This window comes from Wyeomyia smithii, chromosome 3 (assembly GCF_029784165.1).
Source record: "Wyeomyia smithii strain HCP4-BCI-WySm-NY-G18 chromosome 3, ASM2978416v1, whole genome shotgun sequence".
Classification (NCBI taxonomy): Eukaryota; Metazoa; Arthropoda; class Insecta; order Diptera; family Culicidae; genus Wyeomyia; species Wyeomyia smithii.
The window spans coordinates 24,824,843-24,851,387 of NC_073696.1; the positions used below are offsets into that span (position 1 = coordinate 24,824,843).

At 40.6% G+C, this 26,545-nt stretch overlaps 1 protein-coding gene across 1 annotated transcript in view; it reads left to right on the forward strand.

The window, feature by feature from the left end:
* The window catches only part of LOC129731240 (uncharacterized), an 86,029-nt gene extending 61,512 nt beyond the window's left edge, over nucleotides 1-24,517 (forward strand). The window contains exon 6 of the mRNA XM_055691079.1: nucleotides 1,855-24,517. Within this exon, the coding sequence (XP_055547054.1) occupies nucleotides 1,855-2,018 (164 nt within the window). The 3' untranslated portion in view covers nucleotides 2,019-24,517. The remainder of the gene's footprint in view (nucleotides 1-1,854) is intronic.
* Nucleotides 24,518-26,545: the final 2,028 nt, after the last annotated feature.

Genomic DNA, 26,545 nt, shown 5'->3' on the forward strand with positions numbered 1-26,545 from the left:
ACACCCTTTTTTTCGGCACAAATTTGATCTAAGCCTAAGACCTCCTAGCTTGTCTCAAGGAACGATGCTGGGCTGAGAAGCTAGTTGTCATAGCTTCAAACCCCACCCTTGGAGAGATTGTTTTGATAAAATCGGAGCGCTAGTCCCGCAATCGTTCTGTATTCTAATAGTTGGCCGCAAAGTATGTGTCAAATAAACAGAAAGGTCAAGTTTCGACAGCGTAATGTTAGTACCTATGCTTTGCCTTTCATTTGATCTACGCTTCTTTGGATTAACTTTACTAGATGTGAAGGGGGAAATAAATGAGTAGAATGATTATAGATTTACTGTCGCAGTGTAAAATATGACATCGGGTGGTTCTGTTTTGTTGAAAACGCGGGGCATTTTAAAGGCGTGTGACACGTTCCGCAGGACGTATTTCTAAATAGGACATTTTGTTGAAACGCGGGACTGCCTCGTTACTTCACAATTACTAGATGTTTAATAATTTAAACACCTATAAGATTTCTTTCGTCTCTTGACTGAGATTCAACAGAATAAAAAATTCGTTCGCAGTCAGCGTTTTGTCCCGAAATCGTAAATGTTACGCTACGAAATTGACTATTTCAAGAAAATCAGGACAAATGCCAGAATATGAAAAATAAATCAGGACTCTTATTTGGAATTCAAAATCAGGACATGTCCTGCTAAATCAGGACGGATGGTATCCCTACTAATCAACCATTCAACTAGTAGAAAAGTGAGTTGTGAAAGCATTATAACTGAAATTCATCATTCAACATCATCAAATTGTTGAACCACAATCAAGTGTATTCCTAAACTTATTGCAGGAAATACATTGCGGAAATTGATGTCGCCGTCAGATCGATAATTAGCACCAACATTTCAACTTATCAGATGAAAAATGAAGAAAACAGATTTTTTTTTCAATTCGCATTTCAGTGTTTTGTTTTACTTGATATAACACGCTCTATGGATCAGAAAAGTTGAATGTTTATGGAGTCGGCGAAACATTTACAGAAGCTGTTTGGTTTTAGTTCAATAAGTTAAAAAGAAAGGTTTAAATAATTAAACAATCCTATTATTTATATTGTGGGCAATAAATATGCAAAAAACAGCAATGTGAGTTTCACTTCAAATGAGCCTGGTATCGAACAACGATACCCTGCAATATCAATCCTTGTTTCGCGATAATATCCAGTATCGATTCTAAGCATCAAAGCTTGATGATATCGCAACGTCCCTATACATTCCCGGTAAACTAGGTATACTATTCTGTCGACCATGTTAGGGAAAGCAAGCATTGAGCGACTAAACAACGGTAGAGAACTACGTATAGAAAAAGTTTCACAAATTCCAATAGTACACTAGTTCCAATAATCAAATTACAATTTTCCGTGTTTGGTTGGGTGCCAGATGGTTTTCCAATCGAATGAAGGTAATCGGTTGGAAACTGACTGGAAGTTGTTCACTTTCAAATGTTTAAAACTAAACATTTATTTTTATTGTTTCTTTTTAAGGACCTTCAACTAATCGCCATTCGAGTCCGTAACTAAACATTTGAAAGTGGACAATTTTCGTGACGCTCTCGGTATGTTCGGTTTTTGATTTTGTACCGTTGTTGCCGTAAGACGTAGTTCTACGTAAAAAAAAGCAAGTTGCTTTGTTTAGTATAGCCTACACACCCATAGAGCTTCATTAAATTTTGAGAAAGTATGACCAATACCTTATCGAGTTGTCACGAAATGAGTTGTTTTTTGTAATTTTCGACGGTTTTAACATTTTTAGTTTTTTCTAACGTATTCTTGTAGAGATATGTTTTTAATGAACCGTATATTTTTCATACCTTTCTAGCAAACAACGCACCGAACACAATCTACAGCAGAGCCTCACTGCTAGTGACATTCACTGCGCTGGCGGTCACCCTGTTGGCATACGCATCCACCCTGTCGCTCGACAGTATGAGCCAACAGCATCCTCGACTAGTCCGGTTTAGCAGCCAGCAGACCTTAAGGTAACTAGAAGCCGTCCAGGGCTTCACACTACCGATACACTAGGAGAGGAAAAACTCGAAGCATCGTCGGACGGCAGTTCCGAGTGGAAAAAACCAAAATTTTAACCTTAAACAAAATGCTATTCAAAGAAAAAATTAGAAAGCTGAATGCAGTGTCAGAATATGGATGCCGTTGAGTGTGAGCTAAGTGTGCGCGACAACCTGTTGTTTTAGATAACTAAGTTATGATAAATTTAAACAATTAAAACGCAGATAAAAGCCATCTTCTAAATGTGTAGCGAATGGGATGACGATGGAAATAGTATTACGACGCAGACCCGTGCGAAGTTCAAAGAGTATAATTTATTTATGACGCCAGGAGAGAGCATTTCCATTTGCCTCCACTCTAGCAAGTGGAGTTAAAATTATTCCATTTCAAGAATCAAACAAGTGATTAGATAGACAACCCGCGAAAGAACCGAAATCTAACTATTTCATTTGGGTAAATATCTTCATTTTGTTCGCGAGTTTCGCTATCTAAACAGACCGTTTCGAGGAGAAGGAATAGTGATATATTCCTCGTTTGGTTTAGTCAAATTACGTTATTATTTCAACCGTAGTCTGTGAATAAAGCCTATTAGTTTTCTACTTGGTGGATTTTGTTCGTTCCACCCACCCGTCAGGATATAACTGAATAACATTTTCATTTGAAAGCCCATTCTTCCTATAGTCGCGAGAAGCTCCAAGCCAGTGCCGCACACGAAATCAGGAAATATATTATCGCCCCTTTCCTCCTCAGCGCTTGTTGCATGTCGGCTTCTAAACATGGTTCCTTAACCTCTCCGCCCGCTTATCCCGCATTCCCCCTCCCACTACTTGTTTTCGGTTAAGCACACTCACCCCAAATTCCTGGCTTAAACGAGTTCGTCGAAGTGGCACACCACATGAAAAAGGAAGAGAGAGAAAAAAAAACATAAACCTCCAGCGGAAGTCAAACGGGTAATCTAAAAATTAAATTCGACATCGCGCTGTCAATAGCTGTTAGCGTTGAAATGTATGGAAAATAATGCCGCCGGCAGAACGGGGCGAAAAACCACGAAGCCGCCCGCGGCGTACCCCTTAATAATCGAACACAAAACACATCATCAACCGCCGCACGTCGTTTCTGTCTCGTTTGAGGTATGGCCTCTGACGACGACGCCGACGACGACGAAGGCCTGAATAACAACCGAACACCCAAAAAAACAGCCCCGTTTTGGGTTGTCATTTCTCCGTGAAAAATGGGTAGGGGGCATCGAGATGCTATCTATAAAACCTTTTATTTCCGAAACCGAAGCTTTTGTTAGAGTCGATCGGAACGAATAAGGGGTTCGACGGTGTATGCGTGTCTGTGTGTGTGTCTGGTGTGAATGTTAAGCAAAATTCATGCTTTGTTCTCGAACCGCCATCACTGGCTTTTACTGACTGGCACGGTGCCGTATCGCGACCGATGCGATCAGTAACGCCGATGTTTTTCCCTCCAATCAGGGCCCGCGTACAGGAGAGAAAAACAAACAGTACAATAACAACAACAACAACTACCGCGCGCAAAACGTCAATTTGTTTTTCCGCATATTATCAAGCGACGGCCCGGTAGGCACACGCACACAAATCCAGAATTCCAGAAAGGCGACCGAACCATCAATCGAGGCGGGAAATTATAGGGAATCCGTGAACGGTCCCGAACTGCTCGATCCAAGGTTCCCGTGATTGATTCCGTATGGTCTTTAAATATGGATCACGCACCGGCGGAGGTACTTTCCCGAAAAGAGCGCTACTAGCGCGCGTTAGTCAATCTTACTGGGAGGATTACCTGCGAACCAATTGTTTATGTGTATTTGGAAGGGCGCTGAAGGGTAACGCACTGTTGTGTGGAGCCGGAATATTGAATTTTTCATGCTTGATAGAATTCCGGCAACGAGAATCAAAAAAAAAAATTAGGATATCTTTTTATTTATAAACTATAATTGTGCCCAAGTAACAATCCTAATGCGATTTAGTGTTATTTAAATTTTATGGTAGTTTTATTAAAACATTACTTAATATACGGAGTTTTATCACAAGATTTTTTAAGAACTTGTGGTTTTTATTTATCAGCAGTTTCCAAGAGTGATTAAGGAACACTTGAAAAGTCCTCCGTAATACTTCTTCATCAATAAGTCTAATGAACCTGAGGAGCGGTTTTTAGCCCCACTTAATATCCCATTTAAAATACCTATGAGAAACTTCCATAAAACTTCATGAGAGTTTTATGATAGTTTTATGGTACTTATCTTTAAAATGAATCTATCTTGACAATGTGCCCAAAAATTGTTCTTAAAATCATTTTGTCTCATGAAAGAGAAAACATTCGTGAATGAAAAGAATCCAAAATAAACAAACATTTTTCAGCTCATTCAAACAACTTACTCCTTAAGTCAAGTCAACCTACATCATATTAAATCAAATCATTTAAGCGTGTATACTTTCGTTGTGAATAAGCATCAAAAAATGGTATGCATTCTTCTGCTTTATGCATTATGTTGCATTTCTTCATTTGGCTCATTCATGTTTTAAGGCCCTAGCCTATAACCGATTTTAGAAATTAAAAATATATAAAAGGAACAAGAAGTTTAAGCAATTAACCATGGGTTTGGATATAGCTTTCATTCCTATGAGTAATTCTTCCGGTGTCACCACCATTTGCTTGTAAACGTTGTTGAAATACTTCACTACATTATTATTGCTTGTGAGCTTTTGTAGCTTGCGTTTCTTTGGAGGTGGCACTGGATTGTCTTTCACTTCAGTATCAGGCTATATCTCCATCCGTTCGAGCTCATAATCAGCACGATGCTTGACTATAAACAAACAGCTGTCAAATGGGAGAGGGAGCTATCCTTGATAAAATTTGTTTGTCTTGAGAAGTTCAAACAAGTTTTATTCAAGCGCAACTATTCTTTCCCGAGAATTCAATAAGTAAATGCCAACTTATCGAGATACTAAAAAAATCTCATTAGTCTTGCACAAGAAGTTTTAGTTAGAAGCTGTCTTATGAAAGATTAATATAAAACCATCGACAAATATGGCGAACAGACTGCGAATAGCTCCGTCAAAATAATAGCCATTTGTAATTAAATAGTAATAAAAGACCGTAATTCTCAATGTTACTAATATTTCTGGCAGTTTAGTAGTGAATGTTGATCATGATGAACACAAAGTTTAGTAAAATTTTCCATAGTCAAGCAAACCTGAACTTAACGAAAATTCAGATATTTTTCTTATTTTCGAAATAAATTATTTATTTGGCAGTAATATCATGGCGCGTTGAAAATTACAAACTTTTGTGCCACATAACACGTATAAACTGAACATGGCAATTAAAAATTCTCATATATGAACTTGAAAATACGTGAAGATTTACTATTTTATTTAACAACAACGGTGACATTCATTTTTGAGAAGGAGTAGATCGATGGGGTTCGTTTCATAAATTGCTCTATGTTAATAATAAATAAACTCTGTTCCAAGCAAAATAAGCTAAAAAGAAGGATCGCGAACCTAATTTATAAAACTCTCGAAATTTGTTATAGTTTTTTCATGGTTCATAGTTTTTTCTAAATATTATGAGTAAATATCGATAAAAATATAGAGTTTTAAGGGAACTTTAGGAACTATTCTCGAGCACCTTCTCTAGCATGGGCCTCTTCGATTTTGTGAGGACTTTACGGCTGATTCGTAGCGGTTTGTGAGAATAATAAGATTTATGACCTGTTTTAAGGGACAAGCAATCAAAACTTCTTCAAGTGCATCGTAAAACTGATATTGTTACTTGGGGTGGATTAACTCTGATTGACAAAAAGTTACAGTAAATTCCATACAAAATTAGAACACAATTTGCTTCAAAGAATGAAGAAAGTTAGAGCGATTTGCAGCGCGCCTCGCCACGGCCGCATAAGCTAAACTTGAAACTTTACACGCGATTATCTCGGAATAGTTTTTTCCGGAAAATGACTTTGCCGTGATACTAATTGCGGGAAAACTACTAAACCGATTTCCTTCATCTTTTTTTTTAAATTTTCGTTATAAAATTCGCCGGTCCTTGAACGATCGCTTTTTGAAACATACAGTTACATTTTGCCACAAAAAAAAATTTTTTAATGCAATTTTTTGGGAAAAACGTTCCCGTTTGCACTAAAAACAAAATACTCATCAAAGCGATCGTTCAAGGACCCGGCACACTTCTAAACTAATGAAAAAATATGAGTTTTTTGATTTCGGTTGACCCACTAAGTCTCTGTCAGGATCACCGCAAGCCTCTGCAAAAAAATAGCGCTTCGGGGAAACAGCCATTACTGCAGTAATAATTGGTATATCTCAAAATCAAACGTATTTTTTTGTTGTTGATAAACTGTACTTTCAGAAAAATACTACTTTGATACAATGAAAATGGTGCTATGCACTTAAAAATAAATTCAAACTTCCCTCATTTTGCTCGACCAAAGAGGTATATAACCCCTTAAAAAGAGTGGAATACTGGCTTGAGTACCTACTTTACTTTACTTACTTTTACGGCGACAGACCGATTATCGATCCAATGCCGAATCCAGAATACGTCGCCATGTCACTCGGTCTTGGGCTGCTATCCTCCAATCTCCCCTAGCACATATTTCGCGGGCATCCTCGTCGACAGCAAACATCCAACGAGTGCGAGGCCTACCTCGATGTCGACGGCCTCTATCGGGATTTCTGCTGAATATAGTCATCGCTGGTCGTTCTTCCGGCATTCTAGCTACATGCCCAGCCCACTGCAACCTGCCGTGTTTTATCCGCCTAACTATATCCGCCGATTTGTACACCTGGTATACTTTATGGTTCATGCGTCTGCGCCAAACACTATTTTCTAGTTTTCCGCCAAGGATTGAACGCAAAACCCTACGCTCAAAAACACCAAGAGCTCGCCGATCGGCCTCTTTTAACGTCCATGCTTCATGGGTTGTAGAGTGCAAGTTTAGTACGGGTTTGCAGAATACGGGACCTCAACTGGTTACGTAATCCGTAGAAGGCCCTGTTTGCAGCTGCTGCGTTGTCACATGTCACTAGTGTACCCTAGTGTAGTGTAGTGTAAATGAATTCGTCGACTACTTCAAAAGTTTCCCCATCTAACACCACCTCAGCACCAACATCCGTCGGACTACCACGCTCTCTACCAGCCACCATGTATTTCTTTTTGGCAGAGTTAATGATGAGCCCTACTCTCGCAGCTTGCCTCCTGAGAGGTCCGAAGGCCTCTTCCACAGCTCTACGGTTAATACCAATAATGTCGATATCGTCCGCAAAACCGAGAAACATGTGAGACTTCGTAATGATGGTGCCGCTTCTTTGCACACCGGCCCTCCGTATAGCACCCTCCAATGCGATGTTGAACAATATGTTTGACAGCCCGTCTCTCTGCTTCAAACCATCTAACGTCACGAAGGAGTCCAATATCTTACCGGCTATCCTGACGCATGATGTAGAGCCTTCAAGGGTGGCACGTATCAGCCAAACTAGTTTTGTTGAGAAACCATGTTCGACCATAATTCGCCAACTCATAACTCATCTCTCTTTACTGTATCGTACGCTGCCTTGAGGTCAACGAACAGATGGTGCGTCTGCAGGTCGAATTCTCGAAATTTATCGAGGATCTGACGCAGGGTAAACATTTGGTCCGTAGTGGAGCGTCCCTCTCGAAAACCACATAATGCCCCGATAATTACTACAGTCCAGGCCTTTCTTGTAGATTGGATATATGAGACCCTCCAACCAATCAAAGGACAATTCTTCATTGGACCACACTCTCAGCATGATCCGGTGTGAAGCACGATACAGCTGTTCGCTCCCGACTTTAAAAAGTTCGGCTGGAATGACGTCCTTACCAGCTGCCTCGCAGTTCTTCAGCTCTTTCACTGCTTTCTAAACCTCGTCCATGGATGGTGGGTCCACAGCTTTGCCATCATCCTTAATCTGGCTTGAGTGTATCACCTATCACTTGAAAAATACAAACAGTTTTGAGCCGTTCATGTATGGTGAGAAAATATTGGAACTTCGCAAAAAGAAAAGGACTAACCTATAAAGAAGCAGCCCTCATAGGTCAATCTTCAGCTTAACACAAAGCCACGATCGTAAGGTTGACGTGAAACTACACAAAAGTCTTTTGACGATTGGTGGGGATAGCGCCAAAAAGACTTTTCAAATTAAAAATATAAGGAAGAAAACTATCCTTAAATGTTTGAAGCTTGTTTGACTATGATGGGTTTGGCTAAAGCCCAAAATAAAATATTTTAAATATACATTTTTGGATGTTAGCGAAAAAACAGTAGAGAAAAATGTTTAATCTTCAATCAATCACTTGATTGCCCCGATTAGAACAGTTGTCGAAATCGTAGATTTTAAAATGATTTATGTGAGGTAAACGCAGACTCGGATTTATGCTGCCAAGTTGGAATCATCCGTCTTACCATCCATTAGCACAATCATAAATTTGAGCAGAATCAGACTCCTGTATAGCCTAAAGTGCTACTTCAGACAGATGTTGCGTTTTGTAACTAGCTCCACCTTTTTGTTTAGTTTTGTTGTTTGCTCCAAGTTGCATTCCATGTTGGAAACCACCGAAAAAGGACCGATGAAGCTGTCACACATGCAACACTATAACCCGTATCGTGTTACGGTTTCGAACGACAAGCGATTTCTTCTTTTCGTTCTCAGTCACGCAACAGTTTATTATACTAATACAGCTGTGCGACTGAAGGACAACAAAATTCCGCTCTTGCTGACTGGTAACAGGCATGAGAATGAAGTTAGAAGTGTAATAGGTTTTTTTTTTCAAAACGAATTCAGCATTTTCAGCAGAATACAATGCAATACTTTTTTTTGAAATTTTGTGCAAATGTGGTGCTGAAGTGCTACGAAATTTTGATTTATATATGCGGGACTTATTACAAACTAGAGAGTAGCTGATGAATAGCGATCACCTGCGACTACCTTTCGCAAGTGGAAGACGTCGCACTGATTGTGATTGATGTCAGCTGTGTAGAGGCTGAGGAGGCGGCAAGAGCTACGAACGAAGAGCTCATTGAGATCGCTATCTCTGAGGTGAGAAAGGCACCTGGATCGGATGGAATCCAGAACCTGGCTATTAAAACGGTTATAAAGGCGGTCACGGGGCTGTTCAGGACGGTTATGTAGAAATGCTTAGATGACTGCCTCTTAACGGATATATGGAAGCGACAGAGACTGGTCTTACTGCCGAAGGCCGGGAATTCGCCAGATGATTCATCAGCATATAGACCCATCTGTACGCTAAACACGGTGCCTATGGCGCCTGTTGGGACTCCACTGACTTCGCGCTTCGGAGTCTTCACATGCCGGTATTCACTGCATGAAATTCCGGAAAATTATTTTCAAAATCGAGTGCTTGCTTACAACATGCAAGTGGGTTAAACATTCGTCCCAAGCTCCACAGAAGTACCGCTAGGCTCCATTCCGGGCCCGGTGTCGAAAAATGCCCTGCATTCGAGTTGGTGATCGCGCGCTCTGCTTCTAAGCTTGGTAAAGAACTGGACGCACCTCAGAAAACTGGAGGTAGCTCATCATGAGACGCAAGCGGGTTGGATACAAAACCGAAAAACATAGAGCTTTGGCTGTAGGATCACGCCTGGTTATCGCGGATCGTTCAAAAATTACAAGGCATCAATCGACGGGTCAACCACCAACCTGTCAGTGAAGCCCGATTCAATTTAGTTTAGTAGTTTGGTAATAGGTTTAAGAGGTGATGAGTGCATCAAGCACAAAATGGGATGCAATAATTAACGGTAGTTTCAGGGCGATAAAGGGCTGCAGATATAAATTTAAAACAAATGCACGAATATGCAGATTTACGAGAACGCCGCTAGTGGAGTACTTGTACTATCGTACAGGCTAGGGTTCTCGGAGTCTCATAATTTTTAAACAAGTAGATTTTATTGATCCATGAATGTAGAAAAATTGAAAAATCAAGCAATGCGTCGAAGAATAACAATTATTGTATGGTTATTGGCTCTATGTAAGGAAAGATAGATGGATTTGCTGCTACAGTTCCGGGTAGTGAATTTTTCCTTTCGATGATACTGAATATAAAAATCCGCTAGAGTTAAAGTCGACGAGCCGATAAAGTTTCCAGGCTAAATAGAATAATCGGGTAAATTTGTAGGGTCACTCCACGGAAGTCCACGCAATGCATAGTCAACAATTTATTTCTGTATTCGTCCAATTTTAGCAGCACTCTGTATTTGTTTAAAAAATTTTTGTTTCGAAAATTTGAGTCGGGAACAAACATTATTCACAGACAGGTTGAAGATAAGTGGACCGAGCACGCTCCCTTGCGGCACACCAGATGCTTTCCATGGTACGAAAGAGAGTTGCGATTGAATTTCAGTAACGTTTTCTCATTTTACGGGACCTGTTACTCATTTGGTACGCCAAATCGTTTTATCTCGATCTACACAACTCATGATACGTACAGATCACGACTAAATCTGAATCCTCCCAACCCACATTGATATATGGGAGAAAACAGATACATGATTAGACAACATCGGCCCTTAGAAGCGAGTCGCTTTTTTTTTTGTCGTGAGGGAAAGAGAGGATAGCAACAGGAGAATATAATGCAGACTGAGTATCAGCAGAGGTAAGGTGAGGTGATTGGGAAAGTGTGGTGGAAGGAACTACTTCGGCTGCGGTTAAGTTGAGTGGAAATAGAAGAGATTTACTGTCATTTACTCTCTTTTTTTAAACAAAAGAATCCTGATCATCAGCCAAATGAAAAAGAATAGATCGGGATTGTTCGTTTGCTGAATATTCTCCGAATAACTTGATATACCAGGTTGTGCACATCAAGAACTAAGTGTTGTGGTATACACTCACAACAAAAATATATTGTAAAAAGGTAGGCGAAGAGAGTGTACCAACAACGATACATATTTTTTCGCACACTGACGATGATGTCAGTGCACCTTAGGCTTGATTCTGTAATAATGAGATAAACTGAAAATGTAATAATGAGTGAATATCCTTAAAGATCTTCGTAGAGCTGCCGTACGAGATTAGCAGAGTTATAGCCATTGTACAGATTAATGGTAGAGTTCGAGGATATGTATGAAGTGATCGTGTAGGAAGTTCGACACGCACAACTGTTCCCTCCAGATGATAGCAATGTGGTATCGCAACTGACATACATTTGTAATTGAATTCATCTGTAACCAGTGTTCCACCGCCTCATTGCTTGTTAGCTTGCTACGAACACTTCGAGACAGCGCTTTTCTGGATGACAACTATGACTCGCGTAGGTCAGGTGAGAGCCTCTAGAAGTGAACACCAAAATATCGTAGCCACAAATGGAGAGCATAAACCTCAATTTTTTTTTTCTTGGTTCGTGAGCCTCGTGCATTTTGATACTACACAGTCGGGAGATTTTAATTTACAGTAACAATACGGGTGGTAGCTGATGGTAAATTGATTGGGCGACATCCATAAATTACGTAACTCAAAAAATCCAATTTTCGGACCCCCACCCTCTCATACGTAACGAAACGTAACGCCAACCCCTCCATAAAAATTACGTAACACTGTAAAAAAATGCTCATTAAAAATGCTAGTTTTTGGAGAGTCTCTGCAGAGATTTTTTGTTACGTAACGCTAATCTTAGAGTCAAGATTTCTTTTGTGGCTGGAATAGTTGGAGGTTGAAAGCGCCGGCGGATATGGTGGCGCCACTGAGTCAAGAGAATTGGAGACTTCCTAAATTCTATTCAATGTGCGTCTTGGCAAGGCTTCGGTGAGTCTTGCCGATGTTTTCGCCATGGAAGTGGTAAGAATTGGAAACCGGAAATGTGGCAGTAGAAATATGGGATTAGTTAAAGTGCATGCCTAAAAAGTCAGTTTGGCAAACTCTCCTTCAACTTCCGACCACAGGACTGAGATGACTTGAGCGGCAGGAAACAACACGTAGATGGTGATATTTGATATCTGAGTGGGGCTCGACTGTTTTGGAATGGTTTCTTGCTTCCATACTGCATCCCGAGTTTTGTGATGAGTGATGATTGATGAACGAAGTTGCTTTTAGCTTCTTCTTCTTGTCCTTGGCGTTTGGGGAACCCCGATTGTGACTTTCGATTTTGTTAATCGACGAACTCACGAAAGTAAATATGATAGAGGCCACCGCATGCCCCGGCAAGTCGGTGGCCCTCTCAGACTCTTTAAAGTTTGGCGTCTCTATTTTAGATGATGCGTCTTGGCCGCAAGAACTTTTAAACATTAATTTTGGCTAACCCGTCTGTAGCTCTACTATAACTGTTAGAATGTCAACCGTCCTAAACTACATATTCAATTGGTATAACCTAGAAGGACTGAACGTTAATCCTTCTAAAACAGTCAAAATTCCATTCAAAAGAAAGAGAAGGTATAGTTTTGCAACTCTCAAGTTGGGAAAAACACAGTTGGAGCTTGGGCATAAAATGGAACGACCATCTTGAGTATGCAATCTCCAAAATTAACGGTTTGCAGTAAGACAGATTTACTCGGCAATAGTGAGACCCACAGTAACATGTGCTTCGTTAGTATGGGACCTAAAAATGCACAAATACACCTTAGTTACTACCCAAGTAACACACAAAACATGTTAGAAAATAAGTTACAACGAAAATAGTTTTTTTCTATCTCTGTATGCCTGAAGGGCACTGGGTACTGAAATGCCACTGCGACATTCTTGCTGATTGTCTTTTGTGGCGGGCCCCGATTGCTGTGCACAGGTTACGGATTGTTCGTACTCATTGATGGAGTAGAACTGTTTTGTTGTAAACCTGTACCCCAATTAGGTACAACATAGTTGATGAAACTAATGACCTGCTTGGGATTGGAGCTCCATGCTTGGTATGGAGTTAAAAGGTAACTTCCTAAGAAGTTGTACCTAGAGGAAGCAAGAGCTTCGCAAGAGCAAAGCAAATGCTCTGAACTCTCTGGTTCAGATTTGCAGAATCGGCAGGTGTCGTTCAACACCACGCCGATTTTCTTTAAATGATAAAAAGCGGGACAGTGTCCGGTGAGGAGTCCCGTGATTATCCGTAGGTCACTACGATTTAGACTAAGTAGCTTTCTGGCGGTTCCAGGGTTCGGATAGATAAACTGTTTGCCTTGTCTACAACCCTGAGCCTGTTGCCATTGGGATACTATTTCTAGCCTTTCCCAAGTTAATAGTTCGCTTTTGATAGCGGAAATGGACGTACCCAGAAACGGCTCGGGACCAATAAACCGCTGAGCTGATCCCTGTCTTGCTAGGTAGTCAGCGTGTTCATTACCCTCGACTCCGCAGTGTCCGGGCACCCAAAACAGAAAAACTGAATTCTGTCGGGAAAGTTCCCGTAGAGTTTCAATGCATTCCCAAACAAGTTTGGAAGCGCATTTGACGGACTTAAGTGCTAGTAGTGCTGCTTGACTGTCCGAGAATATACCGATTTTCGCATGTCTGTAGTTGCGTTGCAGACATATTTTTGCGCAGATATATATGGCATAAACCTCTGCTTGAAAAACGGTGGGCCATTTTCCCAGGGAAAACGTTTCCCTGATACCGGGTCCGTATATACCAGATCCCGTTAGGGATCCCATTTTCGAGCCGTCCGTATAAAAACTGACGATGCCAGGTGGAAGATTAGGCCCTCCATTGTTCCACATAGAGCGGTTTGTTTCAATCACTCTATATGGAATGTTGGTCCTAACGTCCATCCAGTCGGAGACTGTGGTTAATAGCGGAGTTAGTTTGAACTCCCTAAGTATGCGAAGGTGGCCGATTTGGTCCCCTTCAAGTATGGTTTTCCTCCTTTGCAACCTTAGAGCGCCAAGCTATGCTTCCTTTTTCACATGAAGATGTAGAGGTAGTAGGCAAAGCATAGCTTCCATGGCTGCAGTTGGAGTTGTTCGCATAGCGCTGGTAACCGAAAGACATGCAAGTCTTTGAACTTTTTTGAGTTTGGCTTGCGCAGTCACTTCGTTCACCTTAGGCCACCACACTAGGGCAGCATAGGTGATTCTTGGTCGGGCAATGGTCTTGTAAGACCAGAGTTCCAAGTCTGGTTTCAGTCCCCAGGTCTTACCGAACAGAGTTCTGCAGGCCCAGATCGCTGAGATCGCTTTCTTAGCGGCATGATCCAGTTGTGCTTCAGATTGTGTTCAGTTTCTTGTCCAGAATAATTCCGAGATATTTGACTTCATTGCTGAAGCCCAGTCTAACTCCATTCAGTATTGGAGGAGTGATGGAGATCGTCCTTCGTCTGCTGAATGGAATTAGGACTGTTTTTAAGGGGTTTATGTTTAGACCCTCCTGTAAACACCATGACATGGGGTATTCAGAGCCGAAAGCTTGTTGAGAAGTGCGTCGACAACTAGTGACCATAACAAGGGCGAGAAAACTCCTCCTTGCGGGCATCCCTTGATCACTGACATTGTTACAGACGAATCTCCCAAGATTGCTGTGATCACTCTGCTAGAGAGCATTGCGTGTATCCAGTTCCTTGAAGTTTGGTCGATTCCCTTATGAGAAAGAGCCGTATCAATTGATGCAAAGGACGTGTTATCGAAGGCCCCTTCAATATCAAGAAAGGCACATAGCGCCGTCTCCTGATAACTCAGGGACTTTTCAATCAACGTCACTAAGCTGTGAAGAGCAGTTTCTGTTGACTTGCCGCTTTGATAGGCATGTTGGTTCCTGTTCAGCGGGCAGTCTTTAAGAAACTCATCACGGATATATTTATCCATTATTTTCTCCATCAACTTGAGAAGCGATGAAGACTTATGGGTCTGAAAGTTTTAGGTAGGGTTTTGTCCTTTCTTCCAACTTTGGGGATAAACACTACCTTCACCTTCAGCCAGTTATCCAGAATATGGCCCAGGATAAAGCTGGCTCTGAAGAGGTTGATGAGTTCGGACATGATAACTGCGGCCGATTTTTGTAGAAAGATGGGTAGTATGCCGTCTGGACCTGGAAACTTCATAGGGTCGAATGAGCTTAGAGCCCAACCTATTGAAGCTTCCGTGAACAGTCGACGGGTCAGCAGGATGGACTCCCGAGACGCCATATGTCTCGAATTGTCCTGCCGCAACCCATCACTATACAGTTCTTCGGTCTCTGTCGATCCAGGAAAGTGGGTGTTTATAAGAACCTCCAGCGTTTCCTTGGTAGTGACAGTGAGGCATCCATCCTCTTTTCTCACCTGTCCTAAACCGTTAGTATGGTCTTTGGACATCGCCTTTTGGAGCCGCGTAGCTTCCGGCATAGTTTGAATTTTTTCACAGAAACTAACTCTGGATTTCCGTTTAGCCTTGCGTAGCTCGGCGTTGTACTTAGTGAGGGACGCCCTGTAGTCGTCCCAGTTAGACGTCTTTTGCCCTGTTGAACAACCGCCTAGTTTCCCGACGAAGGTCACTAAGTTGATCATTCCACCAGGGTACGTCACGGCATACTGACCGCTGTGTTAGTGGACATTTAGCGTCGAAAGCATCCATGATTCTGTTTTGTAGATCATTTGCTGCCGAATTCAGGTCAACTGAATTTCGAATGTTGCTGTAACTGAAAGTTCGTGAATCGATCAGGTGTTCCTTAGAAGATTCCCAATCTGTATTCTTAGGATTTCTGAACAGCTCTCTTTTCAGAGGGTTAGCCTCTATATTAAAAACGATGTGTCTGTGGTCCGACAAACTAGTTTCATCGGAGACATGCCAATTTTTAATGCTTTCAGAAATAGAGGCGCTACACAGAGTGAGATCAAGGACCTCCTGTCTGATAGCGTTGATAAACGTGGGGTTATTCCCTACATTACATACATTGACATCGTTAGAAGTAAGGTATTCAAGTAGGCACTCACCCCTGGTGTTGGTGTCCGAGCTGCCCCCGAGCTGGTGTTGGTGACGGCTGCCAACAGCGGTTTGGCTGATTGATGGAAGTTGCTCTTCCTCACTGTTCGGCTTCGGTTGCAGCAGTCGATTGGCAACAGAAGGTCGTCGCGCACACTGTGGCGGTTTTTGACTCCGGGGGGTGCGACTTTTCGGTGGTTGATGCTTCACACTCTTGCGAGTCTTCGGCGGAACCGTCCGAGCAGCCGCGGCGTTGCGATGTTTGGGTGGTCACAGGGCACTCACGGGGGAGCATCCTGCGCATACCTTCCCAATCGCAGGGTTGCGTTTGGGTGGTTGTGGGGCACTCCCGGAGGAGTTTCCCACGCGAACCTTAAGCCCATTCGCAGGATCGCTTTGCCTGGGTGGTGGCAGAGTACTCCCGGAGGAGTTACCCGCACGTACCTTCCCTGACATTGCGACGGAGTTTTTCCTGCCAGTGACGTTCGGCCTTCCGCTTATCTTTCGGATGCGTGCTTTGCCGAAACCGTAGTGCAGTTCATTATTTCTACTCTCAACGAGTTTGGCCGATTCTTCGTCAATTTCCAGAACTAGTTCGACCAAGGTCTTTACCAATTTGCGGTTACAGACTCGCCACATTTTGGTAGAGAGATGGTCGTTCTGATTGTGGAGTGAACGAAGAATCTTCTCGTCCGGAGAGTTCGCACTGTCCGCGAAGTAACCGACATACCGTCTGGCCTTCGGCAGATCCTTCATGTGGTATACACGAAGTTGTGCTCCCTCCCATGGTACGAGAGAAGGTACCTTCCTTTCCAACCACTGCACTGTGTCGTTGTCGGCACAGGCAAGTTGCAGGAAGCCATTTTTTAGATGGCAACCGTTAAACTTGGGTTTGGTGGTTAGATTTTCCTGGTCCGCAATGTGATCGAGGATGGAGGTCCGGACAGCCTGAAGCTCGTCCGTTGTGAGTAGGAAGCTGGGGTGGGTAGCAGAAGTAACCGCAAGGCTTATAGCTCCCACCATGTCCCTATATGTGGCCTTCGGGAGCGGCTTCGAACCCGATGACCCCAAACCAGTGCCGTTCCGCAGTTTTTTAGGCTGTGGACACTTAGTACTGGTGTTTGAGGACACCAAGTCGTCCGACCGCTGTCGCTTGACGGCGACTTGGTTCGATTGAGCAGGCTGCTCTGTTGGAAGGAGGGCCAGCTTCCTGGCTTCTTCGTACGAGAGACCGGAGCGAAGATTTTTGCTCAGTCGCCGCCTTTGCGCATTTGAAAGTCGCTTGACAAGGGGTGCCGATGATTCGGGTTTCCCTTCGTCATCGGGCCTTGTCTGTGGACCGGGAACTAAGTCCATTTGACTTCCGTCATTCCCTTGTGGAGGAAGTAGGATTAAGGATGAAGCAGAGGGTCCTCCTTCCAGCGATTCGCTGTCAAGGTTGAAATCATCCTCATGCTCCATCTTCTCCGTTCTGCCCGGTGCGTTTGTTTTTATTGGACTACGCTCCGATGAGTCCATGGGTTCCGGCAAAGAAAGGCTGCCGGTGGCCGAATTTTGTGAAGTTTTGTCGTTCATAAAATTCCCATGAGTCGCTGGGTAAAGAAGAGTCCGCTGCATCAGTGACCCGCGTGATGCAGTAAGGGCTAATTACTGTGAAGGGTGCCCTGGTACTCCACAGGCTCCGTTAGAGGCTGGGTATTTCTTAAACCCCCCCCCCCCCACCACGTCATCCATCGGCACGGGTCGCATAACACCTTAGCTTAGGGGCTTTAACCATTGGATTTTACGCAACAGCCATGGTTAAGAGCTGTTGCAACCATCCTCCTTTACAGGGGCTTTGGACCCTCTGCTACAGTTCTCAATAATTCAAGTCTATTCGTAAAGGCTAAACTGAACCAAGAGAATCGTAACAGGCGGAGTTCTAAAAATAGTTACTATATTATATTATACCAAGTATATAGGTGTACTACAAGCGTAATTGAAAACTTGTGTCATTATATTGTGTTCGAAGTTGGTTTTCATCAGTAATTCAACCGAATTTCGAAAACAAGCCCGTTTTTTCTTGTTCTAGATATTTTTTAAATAACACGAGTTCAACAATAACAATATCCTCACTATGTCTTTTCGTAAGACATTAAATCATCTAATATCAACACTACGTACACGTAAATTGCTTCTCTTCAGGGCAAAGCATTCAGCAGCCACGGTAAAATTACTTGATCAAATTAATATTTGAGTTATTCGAACTATTTCTATATTTATTCGAAGCGGGTCAACATGCGCCATCTGAAGATAAACAAAACGCTTGCAGTGTAACCAATATTATTGTTATCGCATATCTAACTACGTTTTCTAGTTTTGTTAGATCTTATGTCCAAATAACGTTGAAACTATGCGAAAACAATTTCAATATTCAAGCGAAAGAAACAGCTCATTTTAATAGGTTGAATATTATTTTTTATCATCAATTTAGAATCAATCAAAACTGCCACTTATAAAAACGATTGTCGATCTAGTTGCACTGCGCAGACTCAACACATTTGCGCGTGTGCTGGTTGACAGTTGTCATAGCAGCAGATTTGCGCATTGCCGTATTAGTATTCGAGATGTATTTTGCCAATTCATCCTATCAAGTTGGCTTGCTTTCATGCAGTTATGTAATAGGGTAATCGCTCCATTATTCATTTCAACAGCTAGGTGCACCTATATTCATCTTATTTCTCTCGTTTGTCCAATTTACCGTCAAATTTCTAGAAATTGTGAAAGTAAATCTATTTGCTACTCGATTTTGTCAAGTTTTTGCAGGTTTCACGTTGAAAATATGGTAAAATTTTACGATAAATTGATCAAAAAGGCGTGATGAGATGAATATAGGTACTGAGATGAATATAGGTTACCCCACTTCATATAGTGTCGGTACTTATTTTAGTAGCCTTCATTTTTTGCGCTTTTCTGGTGATCTCCTCCTCTGTCACGACATTCGGACCGAGACGACTTTGATGGCTGGAACAAGTAATTATTGGAAGCGGCGGGTGAATTTTAGGCTTCCTGGATGCTGTTTAACGTGCATCTTGGTGAAGCTTCGCTGAAAACCCAAAATACGTTAGCAGGTGGATCGAACAGATAGAATTACTTGCATGCAAAATAAGGTGATAAAACTCTTCCTCAACTTTCGACCGCAGATTCACGATGATTCGAAAGGCGGAAACCAATATGTAGACGATGATACTCGGCACAGGCGTTTGGCTCGACTCAGCCGGAGTGGTTGAGAGCTCTCATAATGCTTTATTTACACCATGAAAGGACTTGCTTGTAGCTGCAGCGAAACCATAATCTGAATGAGGCGTTTTAGGGAACCCCGATTATGATCATCGATTTTGGTAATCGAAGAACTTACGAAAATAAATGGTACACCAATATTATATCTTATTGTGGTTTATAAAGTTGGTATTCGGAATAATCCGGGTGCAATAAAACACTTACAAGGCATTGTTCTTCCTACATGACTATTCATTTCATAACTATGGGATATGGTTTACAAATTCACTGGTTCAAAACATCCTTATTCTTCATTCATGTAAAAATCTCGTACTTTGCGCTTCACTTCATCCATTAGAATTTGTACAATCTCCTCGGCGGTCGCAACCGTTCAACCAGAGCCCAATATCTCTCGCTTTCGCGCAGCTGTAGTCAGTTGACTCCATCACGGTTCAAACATAATGACATGATGCCAAGTCAGGGCAAAACAATGAATTAATGTCATGAAAGCACTCGTTTTGATCAATGTCCTTGTTGATTGAGTCTATGATGATAAAAGATAAGCTATTTCTTGGGGAACTTGGCCATCTCTTTGTCCTGAAATACTCTTTCGTATCATTTCCGGCCATAACAATGTAATAAGCCAACCCTGGAAGTTGTTTGAAGGCTACCCCGACGCATTTTTCATCGTCCATTACGACGCATGAAATTGTTGTCGAAAAATCGCAATACAGTTTTCGAGCACGTGTTTTGCCGTCAAAATTTTGCTGATCGTCATAGTTGAAGACTTTCTCGACTTTGTGTGATTTCAAACCGTAACGCTTCTTTAGATTGCTGACCGAATCATTGGGACATTTCTACTTTTCGAGCCACAGTTCGGCTAGAGAGGTCTTATTCACCTTTCTGTTTGAAGAACCATCCGTACAACAAATTGTTTTGTCACTTTTTGGGTTTCCTTTCGACACTCAAAGGTTAAGAAAAACTTTTCAACACATTGTAGACTATGGTTTCATGTTTCACGTTTCAAAAAGTGAGGATTTTCGGTATGGGTAAACAAGGTAAGACCGCCCTGCGGGGTAAGACCGCCCACCGTAGTTTTACTACCAAGTTATAAAATAATTGAAAAATTTCTTTAACGTGTCTATTACAGTATAATTACATGACATTTTGCACGTTTTTCTGTTTTGATAGTGCACGAACGGTCGCAGAAATAATCAAAAACAACCTTTCAGCTGGCAACCAAACAATGCGCTATTGTTTTGCGGCAACGGGACTTAAGGTTTTTCAGTCTAAAAATCTATTGTTTTGTTCGTGAATATACGTTTAATCGCTTGCCTGAATCTATCTTCTTTCGGAAATATCGAAGGCCGTGAGTAATCTTGTAATTTTGACTACTTTTTCGGTCAAATATGAAAATGTTCCACTGGGGGTAAAGTCGCCCACTATACAAGGGGTAAAACCGCCACTAGCCCAACTGCTTGTTGTTTTACTTCAAGACCCAAATGCCTCGACACTACAAAGGGAATATTTACAGGATCAGTAAAGCAACTTCAAGCCACATAAGACATCGATGTTGATCGACCGTTTTCGATTTGGTTTAAGCTTTTCTAGTAATATATTTTAACAAGACTTATTTTTGAAAAAAGTAAACCTGTATGAAAATGGTGTTAAGGAACCAAAATAATTTTAGAGCCAGGACGGTGTGTTTGATAGGTATGACGTCTCCGGCAGAATTGAAAATAGTAGTTTTTTACTCTCGAAAAAAGTACACACTCTAAAAAAATTTAAAGAAAAAATATAGAAATAGAATTAAAAATATATTTGTTTTTCAAATTTTTTTGAAAAAAACATGTTTTTGCCTGTAAAATCTACAAAAAGTAAGCTAAAATTTTATGGTTGTTGGATCATGGAGTAATAGAAATATGAATAGCTTAATTTTTGTGAAGAATTTTTTTTTGGACGGTTTATTTGGTGTATGGAGTCGTTGGTAATTTTGTTCTTCAAAAAAAAAAACATAGAAACACATAGAATTGAAAATATAAATAAAACAAATAATAATTATTAGTATTTTTCTATACATAATAAGTCTTCAAAAAAATTATACAGATAGGTTTAATGAGTTTTAATTTTTAGCTTAAAAATTTTTCAATATCTTGAAAAACCCCAATTCTGAAAAATATATGTATTTTGAAAACCAAAAAAGTTACGTAAACATTGATTTGAACTTGAATAATCAGAAAACAAAATAAGTTAAAACTTAGAAAAAAAAAATTTTTTTTTAGATTTTTCACAGTGTATATTTTATTAAAAAAGAAAAAAAATACCATCTACAACTTTGTCAGAGACACTATACCAATAGAATCAACCGTTTCGGCCCTAAAAATATTGTTTATCCTCAAAAAATGGTGGGCGATCTTACCCCGCTGGTGGGCGCATGAAAAAGATCTGCACATTTTCAATGAATTTTTAAAATTAGAAAAAAAGCTGGAAAATAAACAAGAATATTTCAGTTCTTATTTTTTAAATGCGGGTATTGAATAGAAGAACCTCTTAGCGAAGAAAAAATGAAATTGCAGCCGCAACTTTTTTTTCTATAAACAGAATTGCTTAAGGGGGCGGTCTTACCTCGCTTACCCCTACGGCTGTACAAGATCCGTTCGCGCCCGTACTTTTCGTTCGTCGACGGTTTGACACATCCATGTCACGAACGTCATTCCCATACATTTAGCTTGAAGCCATTTTTCTCTGGCTCTCTGGCTCGATTTTATGTCAAAAGGCTGTCAGTGCTTTCGAAACAGCCGAATAAGCTTCGTTCATGCAAAATCAGCTGTTGCTGCAAGTGGTGTGTAGAAATCTAAAAAGCGAAGAATGTTTTTTTTGTTTCGTTCGTTCTCTAGATGTTGTGCAGGACATAAATAGATATGTCCAGACATGTTTCAACACGTTCTGGATCATAAATTCAATAATTATATTGATATGTATTCATTAAAACTTTTCACGCGAAAAAAATGTGCAACAGCCTATGCGGCACAATGAACGGAGCTTAAGATCATATCATTAACAGTAGCGCCATCATCATCGGCGGCGGCTTCAGGCCACAGTCGCCGTGACATGGGTCTGCGGTTTGAGCACTGTTTACGAAATGTCAAAACAAATCAAAGAAGGCGAAAGTATAGACCCCCAGTTATGTTCGACTGAAAAGAGTCGTTCATCGATTGGATATTGCTATTTTGTGCTCGGTTATAGGACTCTGCTTTCATGATTCTGTTTTCCGTAGTTCTACTTTCTGTGATGAGCCCATCAGGATCACAAAAACATAATTTATAAACTGTTAGTGACTAACTTGTAAATCAAGTTTCTGTGGAACATTTTCAGCAATTCGAAGAGTATAGAATCGGAAGTATATTCCACTAGTTTAAAAGTTGTTCACGATGAAAAAATTGCACGATAGGTTTGGTTGTTTCTTTTTACAAAAAAAAAGCAAAAAGTCAAAATATACCACAAAAGATCAAGACAGTTGTCGCATAATCTTACGAAAAAAAATCCACGAAACTTCCTCATGCAAGGGAAATTTTTTTCGAGTTTTTTTCTGTAGATTTATTAAAACACTGTGATAAAAGTTTCAACGATTCGAAATTCAATACTCGAAACAAATCACGGTTGCCATAATAACCGTTTATTTCGACTCTTTAACGGGCGACTATTAGAGCGTCCCCAAAATACTAAAAAGTTGCTTTCAACAAATTTTTCTGGTGTAATTATCATTCAATTTAGATAAGAAACGCTGAGTTGTGATGAAATATTCTGAAAATAAAACAAAACAAGCCTAGCTTCCAACCTGTTTCCTGTTATCATCAGATAAACTCATCAAGTGACATCAAATACCTCTAAACATATGATATTAATTGCCGAAAATTAAAATAATTCAAACATTTATTAGGTTTCACCTAACTAATGGGCACACATAACCTGGTTGGCATTTAATGCATACCACCATCAGCATTAGATGCGGCTCACATTCGTGAAAATATTTCACAATTTTTTCCCTTGTATCAAAATGCAAAATTCAGAGTGATCCGCACAATAAAAAACCTTCAATTCACCGTCGAAGCCCGCTTCAACGCTGCATATTTTATTCACATCAGATGGAGAAAATCATATCAATATCATTCGTCATTTAATTGAATTCGAGTGGTGAAAACCGATAAACCGATCGTACATTAATTATCTGATAGATTATGGCCAAACAGAATCATCAATCTACTCCCCCTTCAGCATGTCCCTCTTCGCCCCGTGAGCCGTTTTTCATACACACACACTTCTCGCGCAATCGATGCAAATGAAATCTCTATTTTATTTTTTAAAGTGCCCTCCGGCGAGAATCCAACACTATCGTGTTCCGCGCCATAATAATCGACCACACGGCATTTGTTGACGGGGTTTTACCTTTCATCCTTCTCCCAATCCACTTCTCCTCCTCGCAACCATGTTAGTATATTCTAATCCACCATTATCATATCAACACAAACATGCGACACCCGGCTTTGCGGCTGCTATTTTAGAAATTCAATGAATCGAATGATTTCTAACTTTTGGGTTTGCCGCCAGAAGCGCTGAAGGGGCTAAAGACGAACCGTATAAATATGAGCGCAATTTAAATCTCATCACTATGCATGGGAGTTCAGTTTTAAGCGGAGCGCCCGCAGGAAATTGCGCAACGGATATGAGATAGCGAAGGAAAACTAATTTTTTCTCCCCTCTTCCCCGGTCGTCCGTCCGCAGAATGTGAAACATCATTACCAGCGAGAGAAAGTATGCAACATATCGCGAGAAATCAGCAGATAAAACTACTGATTTCATATCACAACCAAACATATTGCCGATTAATGTAAGAAGTTAAAATTTCTCTAAGATGAAAACGCACGAAATTAAATGCGCAAAAGTGAAAATTATCAAAGAAAACTAAAAGTACTGATTTCTTTCGGAAAGCTTTTTGTATATCGCTGTGAGCAGGCTAAAATTTAAAAATAAAACCAGTGTTTCTCTAAATATTTAACAATCGTTCAGAAAAAACGTACTTATTTTTGATTTTCCAAAATGTACCCTTCGTTAAGCGTAAATCTGAAATCCAAATGATGAAGAGCGACCCGAGTGCCATGAACAAAAAAAAATCAAAAATCAAGCGATTAAACTATATATCAGATGAAGCGAAACATGATCACATCCCAAAAACTAGGTAACTATCGTGTGGAGCGAGAGAAAAAAAAATGCTTTGCAATCAAGCAAGCAGACAGAATCATTATTATGAATAAATATAAATGATTAAATCTAACTTGCGAAGACTATTTCCCCTTAATCCGAAATTCCAATCCGTACAGTTACTATGACTCGCTTTTCCACCCAACAGGTAAGTTTTTTTTGGTGAGAAAAGTGCCTTCTCTTGAACTCCAAGTGAGCTTTTTCGCTCGTTAGAAGAATCAATGCAAAGCTGCTGAACCATTGAATAAAAATTAGAAATCCAAATGCAACCAACCAAATCACGTACCTAACGATGATGACGACGACGACGTTGAGGATGAGAATAAGCCCGTCAGCCAGCCACAAGTTTAATAACTTTCGCCCACTTTATTTCTCCCATTCGGTTTTTCATTTAACCACATTCACCACTGTGTGCAGTGCAGTGCACTGGTGCTTGGTTGCTGGTTACTGGTACAGAACAAAAAAAAAACGTACTCCTCCAGTCCTATAATTACTGGTTAAACCTCGTTTATTTCGGCCAGTTCATCCAACCGACACGTTTCTACACGGGTGTTTTTTTTTTTGGTTACTGCACCACCCCAAATCCGGACCTTGATGCTTTCACGAAACAGGGAATAAGCCAAAAATGACGGCAACATTAGATGAGATGACTGGTGGTGGTGGTGGGGACGACTCCGGTTGGGGGGGGGGGGGGGGGGTGTTTAGAATCCGTTGGAATTATCGCTCTGTCAAGTGGGTGCATGCGTCGTTTGCTTGCGAAAAAAAAAACGATTTCGTTGAACCATCAAACTAATGGGATTCGAACGAAAAGTAAATTCTATACGTTTATCCTTTCCACCGTGTTACTTTGCTTTGAATATATTATCGGTCTGAATCTCGAGAAAAAACTGAAAATTTAGATTAATTCATAGGGGTAAAATTAGAGCTTTTTAACCGTTCCTGTGAATTCTGATTTTCCCAGCCGCATCGGAAGGCGTTATGTCTTCTGACACTTAAATTTTAGTTTTCACGTAAGCAAATGGAGAAACGACAAATCCGGCGTGCAAGTACTCTGCGGCATTTTGAGGCACTTCCAATGCTACTAGGGGCATCAAAACTCATATGAACAGAAAAAAGCTATAATCTTCATTTTTCCAGTGTGGGGCAGATTTTTTCCGTTTTTATTGATCGGCGTACTCGAGTCTTTGAAAAAGACGAGCTTCCTGCGGAAATTCGCTTCAACACAGGGGCAGACAAAAGCAGGTACGTATTTCTTGTCTACGCTAGCTTGAGCAATGAATGTAGACCTCTCCCTCCCGATCCTGACCCACCTATCCACTACTCTCCTGTCCCAGTTCAATTCACTCCGCGTGCCTGGATTAACCTAGATGAATCAGCAGATCCTCTTGTTGTCTTTTTACGGCTCAAAGCAGAACCGAAATGCAAATCTTAAAATATATTGCAAATTTTGAAAGAATAGAGTGCTTTTAAACAATCCTGAAGTGACTGTAAAATAATACAAAATCTACTCTGGAATTGGATCAAAATAAATCTAACAGATTGAGAAATTATTCTAAAATAATTCACAACTCAGTTTGCTCTAGACGGATTAAAAACTGTTCTAACAACAGTTCTAAAACGAGTCCAAAATTTTTGCGAAATGGACTCCAAGTCAATTCAAAATTGGCAGTAAATTAATAAAATGATATTAAAATGAGTACAAAAAATGTCCCGTGATCAGTTGGAGGTAATATTTTTATTGTTTTTTTTTTCGAAACGAAAAATTCATTAAAAAGTAGGTATGGACATGAGAACGAAAAACGTTTAATGGAAAAAAACCTAGTCGGACTTATTAAAAATCTCGCATAGTTACGATCAGAAAGACAAAACAAAAATGTAGCAGAAGCTGTTAGTTTGTTATGCGAAAAATCTCTCAGGTTGTGTTTTAAATATGATCCCGTTAGTTGTTAAAATAGCAGAAATTATAACAAAAAATATTTTACTAATATAAAACCCATATCAAACTTTGTTACTAACGTATCAGCTTTCTAACAAAATTAGATAGCATATAGAACAGTTTGATAACAACTATTGTTAGAAACAACAAGTTTTGATAGAGACG